The sequence below is a fragment of the Papio anubis genome, chromosome 20 (genome assembly GCF_008728515.1).
Source record: "Papio anubis isolate 15944 chromosome 20, Panubis1.0, whole genome shotgun sequence".
Classification (NCBI taxonomy): domain Eukaryota; kingdom Metazoa; phylum Chordata; class Mammalia; order Primates; family Cercopithecidae; genus Papio; species Papio anubis.
In genome coordinates this window covers 39,749,045-39,760,329 of record NC_044995.1, presented here as the reverse complement: position 1 = coordinate 39,760,329, position 11,285 = coordinate 39,749,045, and the positions used below count along the sequence as shown (strand labels likewise).

General features: G+C 47.2%; 1 protein-coding gene across 5 annotated transcripts in view; it reads left to right on the top strand.

Moving 5' to 3' along the window:
* The first annotated feature begins 2,901 nt into the window (after window positions 1–2,901).
* The window catches only part of ZNF136 (zinc finger protein 136), a 34,709-nt gene continuing 26,325 nt past the window's right edge, over window positions 2,902–11,285 (top strand). Inside the window, exons 1-3 of one of the 5 annotated variants that reach the window (XM_009193588.4) lie at window positions 6,102–6,754; window positions 8,953–9,084; window positions 11,151–11,251. Coding sequence is in view for 2 of the 5 variants with exons in the window: in XM_021930730.2 (XP_021786422.1) it covers window positions 6,752–6,754 (3 nt within the window). In the remaining 3 variants the exon portion in view is untranslated. Of the gene's footprint in view, window positions 3,113–6,101; window positions 6,755–8,555; window positions 8,764–8,952; window positions 9,085–11,150; window positions 11,252–11,285 lie in introns of those variants that run through there. The other 4 variants (XM_021930730.2, XM_009193586.4, XM_021930731.2 and 1 more) reach the window with 4 other exon arrangements.

Sequence of the window (11,285 nt, the reverse complement as noted above, 5' to 3'; positions counted from 1 at the left end):
GGGTGTGGGTTTCTCAGAGTTGTGCTAAGAATTCCAGTATTTACAGCAGATTATTATGAGGTTACAACATTCTGTGTTTTCCCTCAATGAGAAGGGAATGGAATAAGGAGAACAGAAGTAACTAAAGTGGATGAGGTACTTACCCAAGATATCACAGTCCTGGAAGATTTATTTATTTATTTATTTATTTTGGGGACAGGGTCTCACTCTATTGCCCAGGGTGGAGTGCAGTGGTGTGATCAGGGTTCACTGCAGCCTCGATTTATTGGGCTCAGATGATCCTCTCACCTCAGCCTCCCAAGTAGCTGGGACTGCAGGTGTGCCACCATGCCTGGCTAATTTTTTTTTTTTTTTTTTTGACAGTTTCACTCTTGTTGCCCAGGCTGGAGTGCAATGGCGCGATCTCGGCTCACCGCAACCTCCTACTCCTGTGTTCAAGCGATTCTCCTGCCTCAGCCTCCCGAGTAGCTGGGATTACAGCCATGCACCACCACACCTGGCTAATTTTGTATTTTTAGAAGAGACAGGGTTTCTCCATGTTGGTCAGGCTGGTCTCGAATTTCCTACCTCAGGTGATCTGTTAGCCTTGGCCTCCCAAAGTGCTGGGATTACAGGCGTGAGCCACCTCATCTGGCCAATTGCTGCCCCATTTTAATATCTCTCTGGTCCTGATAATTGAAAGAACTCACTTTCCTCAGACAAAAATTCTCTAATTATGCATAGAGTCACTAGAATGAGACTGTAATTTGTAAACACAAAGAAAATCGGCCGGGTGCAGTGGCTCACGCCTGTAATCCCAGCACTTTGGGAGACCAAGACGGGCGGATAACGATGTCAGGAGATAGAGACCATCCTGGCTAACACGGTGAAAACCCGTCTCTACTAAAAAAAAAGAAAAAAAAAAAAATTAGTCGGGCATGGTGGCAGGCACCTGTAGTCCTAGCTACTTGGGAGGCTGAGACAGGAGAATGGCCTGAACTCAGGAGGTGGCGCTTGCAGTGAGCTGAGATTGCGCCACTGCACTCCAGCCTGGGAGACAGAGTGAGACTCTGTCTCAAAAAAAAAAAAAAAAAAAAAACCTGTAAAGGTCAGACTTAGAGCAAGACCCATTTGGGATGTCTCCTGGAGAAAGGGTTTGTGAATTTAACAGTAACTTTAGCTTAAACTGACTCAAGTAGAGAGCTTCCTGTTGGTGAAAATAAAGGTCTTAAAGGAGAGAATCATTTCTAAACTGAGGAGGGGACAAAAGGGCATTTTGAACTCCCAGATAAATCCTTAATTTTCTCTGCCTCATCATCTGGGACTGATCCGCCCTGGGGGGCTCCATTTCAGCAGTCACAGTTTGGCTTCCAAGCTTGGAAATATCATTTACCTTCTGACAGCGGGTTTTCCTTGTGAACTGTGCATGAAGCAGTCTGCTTATCTGAACTACTTCAAATGTTTGCTTTACTTTTCTTTTGATTCCTTTATAAAATATTGCTGCCGGCCGGGCGCAGTGGCTCACGCCTGTAATCCCAGCACTTTGGGAGGCCAAGGCGGGCAGATCACGAGGTCAGGAGTTCGAGACCAGACTGACCAACATGATGAAATCCCGTCTCTACTAAAAACACAAAAATTAGCCAGGCATGGTGGCACACGCCTGTAATCCCAGCTACTCAGGAGGCTGAGGCAGGAGAATCACTTGAACCTGGGAGATGGAGGTTGCAGTGTACTGAAATCAAACTCCAGCTGAGCAACAGAGGGAGACTTGGTCTCAAAAATAAATAAATATATATATATACACACATATAGCTGCCATATAATTCCAGGTTTTCCATTCACTTAGCTTTATTCTGTTGTTGGTGTGTTGTTTTCATGAGTGAAAATGAGTTGATTGAGAGATAAAGTATGAAAAATCCTTGGCCATCCCTCATCCGAATTTATAATCTCTGACATCAGTCCTCTCTCCTCTTCCAGTGTTGGCCTGACCAGACCTTGAGGCAGACGACCTCCCCACCCCAACCCCCCTCCCCCCACACCCACCTTCCCTGAAAGAAGAGCACACTGAGTACAAGAAGACACCAGTGTCAGCTCTGGAAAGACTGAAGCATGTTCTGAAATGCCAGTATCCCAGGGTGGGGGCCAGGTTGCAGCGCAGAAGGGAAATCCGGCTGTGGCTAGAACCTATCTTTTTCTTTTTTTTTTTTTTTTTTTGAGACAGGGTATTACTGTCACCCAGGCTGGAGTGCAGTGCCGTGATCATAGCTCACTGCAGCCTCTACCACCAAGGTTCAAGCAATCCTCTTTCCTCAGCCTCCTAAGTAGCTGGGACTATAGTTGCAGGGCCACCAGGATGGGCTAATTTTTTAAATTTTTATTTATTTATTTATTATTATTATTATTATTATTATTATTATTATTTTGTGGTGGAGCCTTGCTCTGTCACCCAGGCTGGAGTGCAGTGGCACGATCTCGGCTCACTGCAAGCTCCGCCTCCCGAGTTCACACCATTCTCCTGCCTCAGCCTTCCGAGTAGCTGGAACTACAGGTGCCAGCCTCCATGCCCGGCTAATTTTTGTATTTTTAGTAGAGACAGGGTTTCACCGTGTTAGGATGGTCTCGATCTGCTGACCTCGTGATCCACCAGCCTCAGCCTCCCAAAGTGCTGGGATTACAGGCCTGAGCCACGGTGCCCGGCCTTTTTTCTTTTAGAGATGAGGTCTCACTACGTTGCTCAAGCTGGTCTTACTCCTGGCCTCAAGCAGTCCTCCTTTCCAGCTCTCCCTAAATCCTGGGATTATAAAGGTGTGAGCCACATGTCGGGCCTAGAACCTTTCATTCACCCTCCACTCAGCCGGGTGTTAAATTCTTCTCCTCTCACTCCGCCCCCCAGAAGGCGGGGCCCGTGGCACTATCCAATCAGGAGCGGCGTGGAGTGGCCGTGTAAATTGTCCAATCAGGCGCTGCTCCGGGAGGAGGGCGCTAAGCTCCGCAAAACTGCGAGGCGTTGTCAGGTGTATGCTGCTCTGAGAGGCGCCAGAGGTGGCTTTGCTGCAGCTTCTTTCCAGCGGTGACTTGCAATGAACACGGAAGTCGTAAGGAGAACCACAGATACCTCAGAAGCCGGGAAATGGTGAGTGTTGTGGGGGACGTCCTGAGACCGTGGAGCAAGGTGCTGGATGGAACCTACAGGAACCTGCTGTGACGGGACCCGGGCCTGTCCGGGGCGACTCTGGGACTGGTGGACTCGTGTCCCCCTGGCGCAGCCATGGTGCCCGATTTAAGAGAGAATTTTCAATGACTAAACTGCACACGTACGTCTCCTGACACAGAGCACCTGGTGACAACCATCAACTGTGAAGGTCACGGAGCTGCTGAAGCAGAAGAGTTCATAATTCATTAGCGTTTGTTTGTTTGGTTGTGTTTTCTTTTTTTGAGACGGAGTCTCGTTCTGTCGCCCAGGCTGGAGTGCAGTGGCAAGATCTTGGCTCACTGCAACCTCCGCCTCCTGGGTTCAAGCAATTCTCCTGCCTCAGCCTCCCAAGTAGCTGGGACTACAGGCACACGCCACCACGCCCAGCTAATTTTGTATTTTAGTAGAGACGGGGTTTCACCGTGTTGCCCAGGCTGTTCTTGAACTCCTGAACTCAGGCAATCCGCCCGCCTCGGCCTCCCAAAGTGCTAGGATTACAGGCGTGAGCCACTGCGCCCGGCTGTTTTGCTTTGTTTTTGAGGCTAGAGTTCTATGGCGCGATCTCGGCTCACTGGAATCTCCATCTTCCGGATTCAAGCGATTCTCCTGCCTCAGTCTCCCGAGTAGCTGGGATTACAGGCATGCGCCACCACGCCCAGCTAATTTTGTATTTTTAGTAGAGACGAGGTTTCTCCATGTTGGTCAGGCTGGTCTCAAACTCCTAACCTCAGGTAATCCGCCCGCCTCGGCCTCCCAAAGTGCTGGGATTACAGGCGTGAGCCACCGCGCCCGGCCTTCATTAGTGGTTGTACATAACAGTTTATTAATGTTGAAATAATAGTTTGCTGTCTTCATTTTCTCAAATGAATAATTATTTGCCAGTTTTAAAATCCACTTAAAGTGTCTTGAAATTTTTCTCTTCTACTTTATGGTAAACACAGGAGGAAAGCAGGGACTCTGCTGGATTCTCATTCAAACACTGGGATTGAGGATGTTTGCCTCATGGAACTGAACATGTGGGCGAAAAGCAGGTGGAAAACTTTCAGGGGGCAGCATAGCCTGAGGCCGGTGATTCACACTAAGACCAATCTGGAGCCTGCAAAGGGAGGGAAAGGGAGCTCCCCTGAGTGCTTCCTGGGCAGCCTGCCTTCCCCTGTAGGTAGCCTCCAGCTGCTCAGAACAGCTCCAGGAGTGTGGATTCTGAGAAGCTGCAGAGTCCTGGAAAGCAGGAACTTCACAGGCAAATGTACGTGCAGTTTTCTCTCCTTTCTGAGGTTGTACCTCTATTTTCCCACGGTAGTTTTCTGGAAAACATTTTGATTTTTCTTTTTTTTCTTTTTCTTTTCTTTTCTTTCTTTCTTTCTTTTTTTTTTTTTTTTTTTTTTTTTTTTTTTTTTTTTTGTTTTTTTTTTTTGTTTTTTTTTTTTTTTTTTTGAGACGGAGTCTTGCTCTGTCGCCCAGACTGGAGTACGGTGGCGCGATCTCGGCTCACTGAAACCTCTGCCTCCTGGGTTCAAGCGATTCTTGTGCCTCAGCCTCCCCAGCAGCTGGAATTATAGGCACCCACAACCTGCCCAGCAGCTGGGATTATAGGCGCCCAACTAATTTTTGTATTTTTAGTAGAAACGGGGTTTCGCCATGTTGGCCAGACTGGTTTCGAACTCCTGACCTCAAGTGATCTGCCCGCCTCGGCCTCCCAAAGTGTTGGGGATTACAGGCGTGAGCCACTGTGCCCGGCCTTGATTTTTCTATGTATAGAGTTGCTGCAGTCAGGCTGTAATTTGTATATATGAAGAAAATATGTAAAGGTCATATTTGGAGACTCATTTAGATAGCGTTCCAGAGAAATGGTTTATGAGCTGGAGAGGTCGGAATTGCAAAGGGCTTAAATTGACCACAGGTGAGAGTTTTCTGCTGGTGTAAATTACTAAGGTATTGAAGGAGGGAGCGTTCCCACATTGTGATGCTGTGACAGGAAGGCATGCTGAGCTCCCAGAGTTAAATCCTTAGGTTTCCTGCTTCATCACCAGGGTCTAATGTACGCTGTGGCTTCACTTCAGCAGTCACTGACTCTCAAGCTTGGGAATATGTTTTACCTTCTGAATTCGCCTTTTCCTTTTTTTTTTTTTTTTTTTTTTTGAGACGGAGTCTGCCTCTGTCGCCCAGGCTGGAGTGCAGTGGCCGGATCTCAGCTCACTGCAAGCTCCGCCTCTCGGGTTCACGCCATTCTCCTGCCTCAGCCTCCCGAGTAGCTGGGACTACAGGCGCCCGCCACCACGCCCGGCTAATTTTTTGTATTTTTTAGTAGAGACGGGGTTTCACTGTGTTAGCCAGGATGGTCTCGATCTTCTGACCTCGTGATCCGCCTGCCTCGGCCTCCCAAAGTGCTGGGATTACAGGCTTGAGCCACCGCGCCCGGCCGCCTTTTCCTTTTTAAACATTCTGAAGTGCCCTGCTTATCTGAGCTAGTTCAAATTTTTGCTTTACTTCCCTTTTGATTTCTTTACAGAATATTATGGAAATAGAACTTGTTTTTCCATACATTTAATAATTTTATTTACTTGTTGGCAGTTTTTTATTTTCTTGGGTGAAAATGAGTAGATTGATTTGGGAGGCGAAAGTGGGAGGTTCACTTGAGTTCAAGGAGTTCAAGTCCAGGAGTTCCAGACCAGCCTGGACAACAAACGAAATTCTGTCTCTACAAAAAATTTAAGAATTTGCTGGGCTTGGTGGCATGTACCTGTAGTAGCAACTACTCAGGGGACCGAAGCGGAAGATTTGCTTGAACCCAGGAGATGGAGGCTGCAGTGAGTTATGATCATGCCATTGCGCTCTAACCTGGGTGGCAGAGCTAGACCCTGTCTCAAATAAATAGATAAATAAATAAATTAATTAAGTCATAAATAAATAAACAAATAAAGTAAAAAATAGAAGAGAGAGAAAGAAGTATGGTACGAGAAAGCCTTGGGCATACTTCCCATATCCTTAACCCAAATTTCCGATCCCTGGGAATATCACGCCCTTTGTTCCGTTCCAGTCCTGCCTGGAACTCCCTGCGCACACCTGTGACTACTCACGCAAGAGGTAGATGAAGAAATGACCCATTGAGTACAGGAAGTATCTTCTTTGGTAAACCTGGATTAAGTTCTGCTAAAATGCAAGTATCTCCCATCTCCCCATCCCCCGCAGACCAAGTACAGTGAAGGGGACGAGGGGAAGAAGTGCACCCTGCCTTTGAGGGCTGGGGCCAAGACCCCTCATTCCCGCTCCACTCATCTGTGTGTCACATCTCCTGTCATTCACATCTGTCAAGATGCAGGGGGCAGAGCCCGAAGCGGTACCCAATCAGGGGCACCGGGGCGGAGCTTTGCGATCAGTCCAATCAGGCGCGCCGCCGGGGACGCAGCTGCAGACGTTCAACCTTCTCGCGGGATTTTCATTTCTCGCGTCTGCCGTACTTGGTTTCGCTTCGCTGGTCCCAGAGGCCCCGAGTGGCTCGGCAGGAGTCTGTGTGGCGCTGTTCCCTGTACCGGCCTTGGGATCTGGAGGGAGGAAGCCGGGACACCCGGGAGTTAGGAAATGGTGAGTGTGTCCAGCCCTGCGTCCCGAGACAGGGAGGAGGGGCTGGTTGGACGACCGGAACTGGCTGTGGCGGGGCCCGGGCCTTCCCGTGGGCGACTCTGGGTCTGCATACAGAGTCCCTCTGGCGCAGCTCAGCCCTCGGTACCCTCGGCTGCAGGGTGGGGCTGGGCCGGCAGCCGGGACCCCGGGCGTCCTTATCCCGCCCTGTGCCGCGATTGCGGCCCCGGCCCCGGAGCCCCAAGTCTCTCCAGATTGTGCGGGGGCCACGCGAGGGTCATGGGGTGGGGGAAATCCTGACTTGTGCGTGGAAGGAGCTGTGGTCTATGAGGTTTCCCGTTCCTTTGCTCTCCACGGAGGACACCCGTTTTTTCCTGAGTTTTCTAAGTGTATGGGATGCAGCGTCCCAAATCCTCACTCCGGCCCCCAGCCTGCTGTTTTCAGGGCTTCAGTAAATCCCCGAATTTCCGGTTCTCTTCTCGCTTTTCCAAACGCCACCCTCTCCCCTCCCGTTCACGACAACATTAGCAACCGTTTCTCCTATATTCTACATTTCAAATACTTTTTCATTGTTTGTTTTTCAACAAAGCAATGAATTAATCTTTCATCAAGATTTGTTTTCTGTTCATAGCCTTGACACTCCGCTGTAAGAAAAAAAAAAAAAAAAAAAAACCTTTGTGCCTCTCTTTTTATCTTCTCTAGGTCTGGACACCTCATCAGAATGACTTTGAGTTGAGGTTCCCCTTTGGAATCTTTACAGGGTGATATGCCTTCAGCGCCCCCTCCTATTTATTTTTTCCTGGTTCTGGGTTTCAAAACTGGAGCTGACTCAAGCTGCCCACAGCTGCCAAGTCTCTTGGAGGGTTTAGTGAATATTGGGTCTTGGGTGACTCCTCCCAGAGGACAGTTGAAATAGAATGCTGGAGCCGGGCGCGGTGGCTCACGCCTGTATTCCCAGCACTTTGGGAAGCCGAGGCGGGCGGATCAAGAGGTCAGGAGGTCGACAGCATCCTGGCGAACACTGTGAAACCCCGTCTCTACTAAAAACACAAAAAACTTAGCGGGCGCCTGTAGTCACAGCTACTCAGGTACGGGCGCCTGTAGTCGTAGCTACTCAGGAGGCTGAGGCAGGAGAATGACATGAACCCGGAGGGCGGAGCTTGCAGTGAGCGGAGATCTCGCCACTTCACTCCAGCCTAGGCAACAGAGCGAGACTCCGTCTCAAAAAAAGAAAAAAAAAAAAAAAATAGAAGGCTGGGAGAATGCCCTGGGACTAGGATAAATCTAGCATACCCTGCTTCTAAATAGCCCACCCCTGGGGCACTCAGCTTTTCCCTCCTCAACCCCTATTTCCATCCTTTGGAGACACATTGGTGGTCTGCCAATCAGATGCCTGTATTGAGGATTGAGAAAAGAAAAGATTTTTTTTGTGTTTTGAAAGAGTCTTGCTCTGTCGCCTAGGCTGGACTGTAGTGACGTGATCTCGGCTCACTGCAGCCTCCATCTCCTGGGTTCAAGCGATTCTCCTGCCTCAGCCTCCTCTGTAGCTGGGACCACAGTTTTGCGCCACCACGCCCAGATAATTTTTTTTTTTTTTTTTTGAGACGGAGTCTCACTCTTGCCCAGGCTGGAGTGCAGTGGCACGATCTCGGCTCACTGCAACTTCCGCCTCCCAGATTCAAGCGATTCTTCTGCCTCAGCCTCCCCAGGACCTGGGACTACAGGCGCACACCACCACACCCAGCTAATTTTTTGTATTTTTAGTAGAGACGAAGTTTCACCGTGTTAGCCAGGATGGTCTCGATCTCCTGACCTCGTCATCCGCCTGCCTTGGCCTCCCAAAGTGCCGGGATTACAGGCGTGACCGCACCCGACCTCAAAAAAATAATTTTTGTCTGGTAAATGTGGGTCCTTTTAAATGAATGGGCCGTAGAGACATTCAAATGATACAGCAATCACCTTCTAAGTCCTTGAAGCTATGAATTCATCTTTTGAAACTGCTGTTGCCACAAGTAGGTATAATTAACTTACTAATGCAGCACGGGACACTGGAACCCACACCCTACAGCTTAACAGTTCATAGCCACGCGCTTATCAATGTTACTTCTGTAAATCAGTGAGAATTCCTGACAAACAACTTTGTATCAGCCCACTTCCTGTCCCCCTTTTTCAGGCACTTTGGGTCATATTTTGTGCTTCAGCCTCTACTTTTTAGGTCGGCAAGGGAAAAGACGGAAATGATTCCTGTCCTTTGGATTCTCTCAGCCTTGTGAAGGGAGAAAAACTATCTCAGCGAGGTGGTGGAAGAACCTGAAAAACAAAATGCACTTCGGGTACACAGTGGGGCATAATGCAGTGTCTATTAGGCAGGTGGTCACTGAGCATTTCAATGAGCACGATGGGGGTAGAGGGATGTCCCAACTGATAAATAGGATGACTTCTGCTAACACTGGAGTCAGATGAATATCTGTATTCCAGTTCAGCATTGCTTCTCCCTGGGATTGTTGCCTTAACAACAAGTTCAGCTTGAGTATTTCATTTAGTTGAAAGTGCATTTTATCAGTAGAGCTTCATAGAGAAGATAATGTATTTCCCAAGAGGTGGTAGTTTCTTTCAGGGGGAAAGAAATTAGTCTTACATTCCACATTTTAAAAATTCTTATTTTTAAGGGCTTGTATCTGCATTTCTCCATATTTTGGAGTAATTATCTACATGATACGTGCAGGTGCTGTGGCTTTTCACCTAAGAAGCAGAATCTCATTCTAGTACATTTGAGAGTCATGAAGCCAAATTTTTGATGGTCTGTGTCAGAGACAGAAAATCTCCAATGTATGTATTCACAGTGGTATGGATTTTATGCCTCAAGTCACTTAGAAAAGTGTCTTAGAAAACCTGGACAGTGCCCTTGTGTCTTCACAAGAATTCTTTGTGTATTTATGGAGATGATTCTGTAATCTTTTGGGACATGGACCAATGTGTATCTCTTCATACTCATATTCTGCACCATCTGTATGTAGCACGTCAGACTTAGCAGTGTGACCTTAAACTTTTTTAATAAAACTGGAAGGTCAATAAAATTTAAACTGCTGGCCACGCGCAGTGACTCATGCCTGTAATTCCAGCACTTTAGGAGGCTGAGGTGGGTGGATCACCTGAGGTCAGGAGTTCGAGACCAACCTGGCCAACATGGTGAAACCCTGTCTCTACTAAAAATACAACAATTAGCCAGGTGTGGTTGTGGGCGCCTATAATCCCAGCTACTCAGGAGGCTGAGGCAGGAGAATCACTTGAACCCAGGAGGTGGAAGTTGCAGTGAGTTGAGATTGTGCCATTGCAGTCCAGCCTAGGCGACAGAGCAAGACTCCGTCTCAGAATTTAAACTGCTTAACAACAATAACAACAACAAATTCTTATTTTCTTTTATTCTTTCCCAGAGCATGTGTAGTATATGTGTAGTATGTTTGTCAGATCTGTGTTCTGTTGGGTGACTTGAAATGGAATTCCAGGGCTTAACCTTGAGAATATTATCAGGGAAAAGAAATGGGGGTGGGGAGAACCAACTCTCTTATTGTGGTTTCAGAAAAGTGAATATGGTTTCACAAGAAAGTTGGTAGATAAATTGGGGAATTACAAAGATTCACCAATACATCAATTTCTCTTGCAAGGTGGAGAATTTGTGACAGCGAGTAACTGTTCTGTTTCTTGTTGTTGGAACTTGGCAGATTAATTCTAAATCTTAGGGAGCAGGACCTGGCAACAACTAGGAATCCTCTAATAGGATTTTTGTTTACTAAATTATTTTTTTCATGGAAATAGTAATTAAGTAACATCTTTGTCTGAAAAGAATAGATGGTAGATTCTTATGCTTTTTCTGTTCAGCTATGATGTAAATGTGCCTTAATTTTCTTCCCTCCCATAAACATTGAGATTGATTTTGCTGGATTCATCAAACATGAGTCATCAAACATGGGTATTTTCTTTAAATATCCACATAAGGTGTGTAAAGGGAAGTGGGTAGCCTTGACTGGGCTGCAGAGGCCTGAGGCCAGTGACTCCAAACTGAGGCCAATCCAAAGGAGTACTGCATAATGGAAGGCATCAACCAAATATAAGATCTGCAAAGATCTGAAAATTTAGGCAGAAAAGCATTTTCTTTCATAGGAAGGGGTAAACAAAATTAGAAAGAAGATGAGGAGGAAGAAGGCAGGATGGAGGGTGCAAAATGAGACCTAGATCAGAGCATGTTTTATTCTGAGGTTATTCTCTTCTTAGGAAGCGTTGCCTGTTTGTTCAGGCTGAGAATGGGTCAAAGTTAAGGACCTGGAGGAAATTTACAAGTCAAGGGCTTGTACCTGTATTTCTCCATATTTTGGAGTAATTATCTGTATGATATGTGTAGGTCCTGTGGCCTTTCACCTATGAAGCAGAATCTCATTCTAGTACATTGAGGAGTCATGAAGCCAAATCTTTGATGGTCTGTGTCAGAGACACAAATTTAAGGTATGTTTGGTTAACAAATGTTTTGTTCCCACTG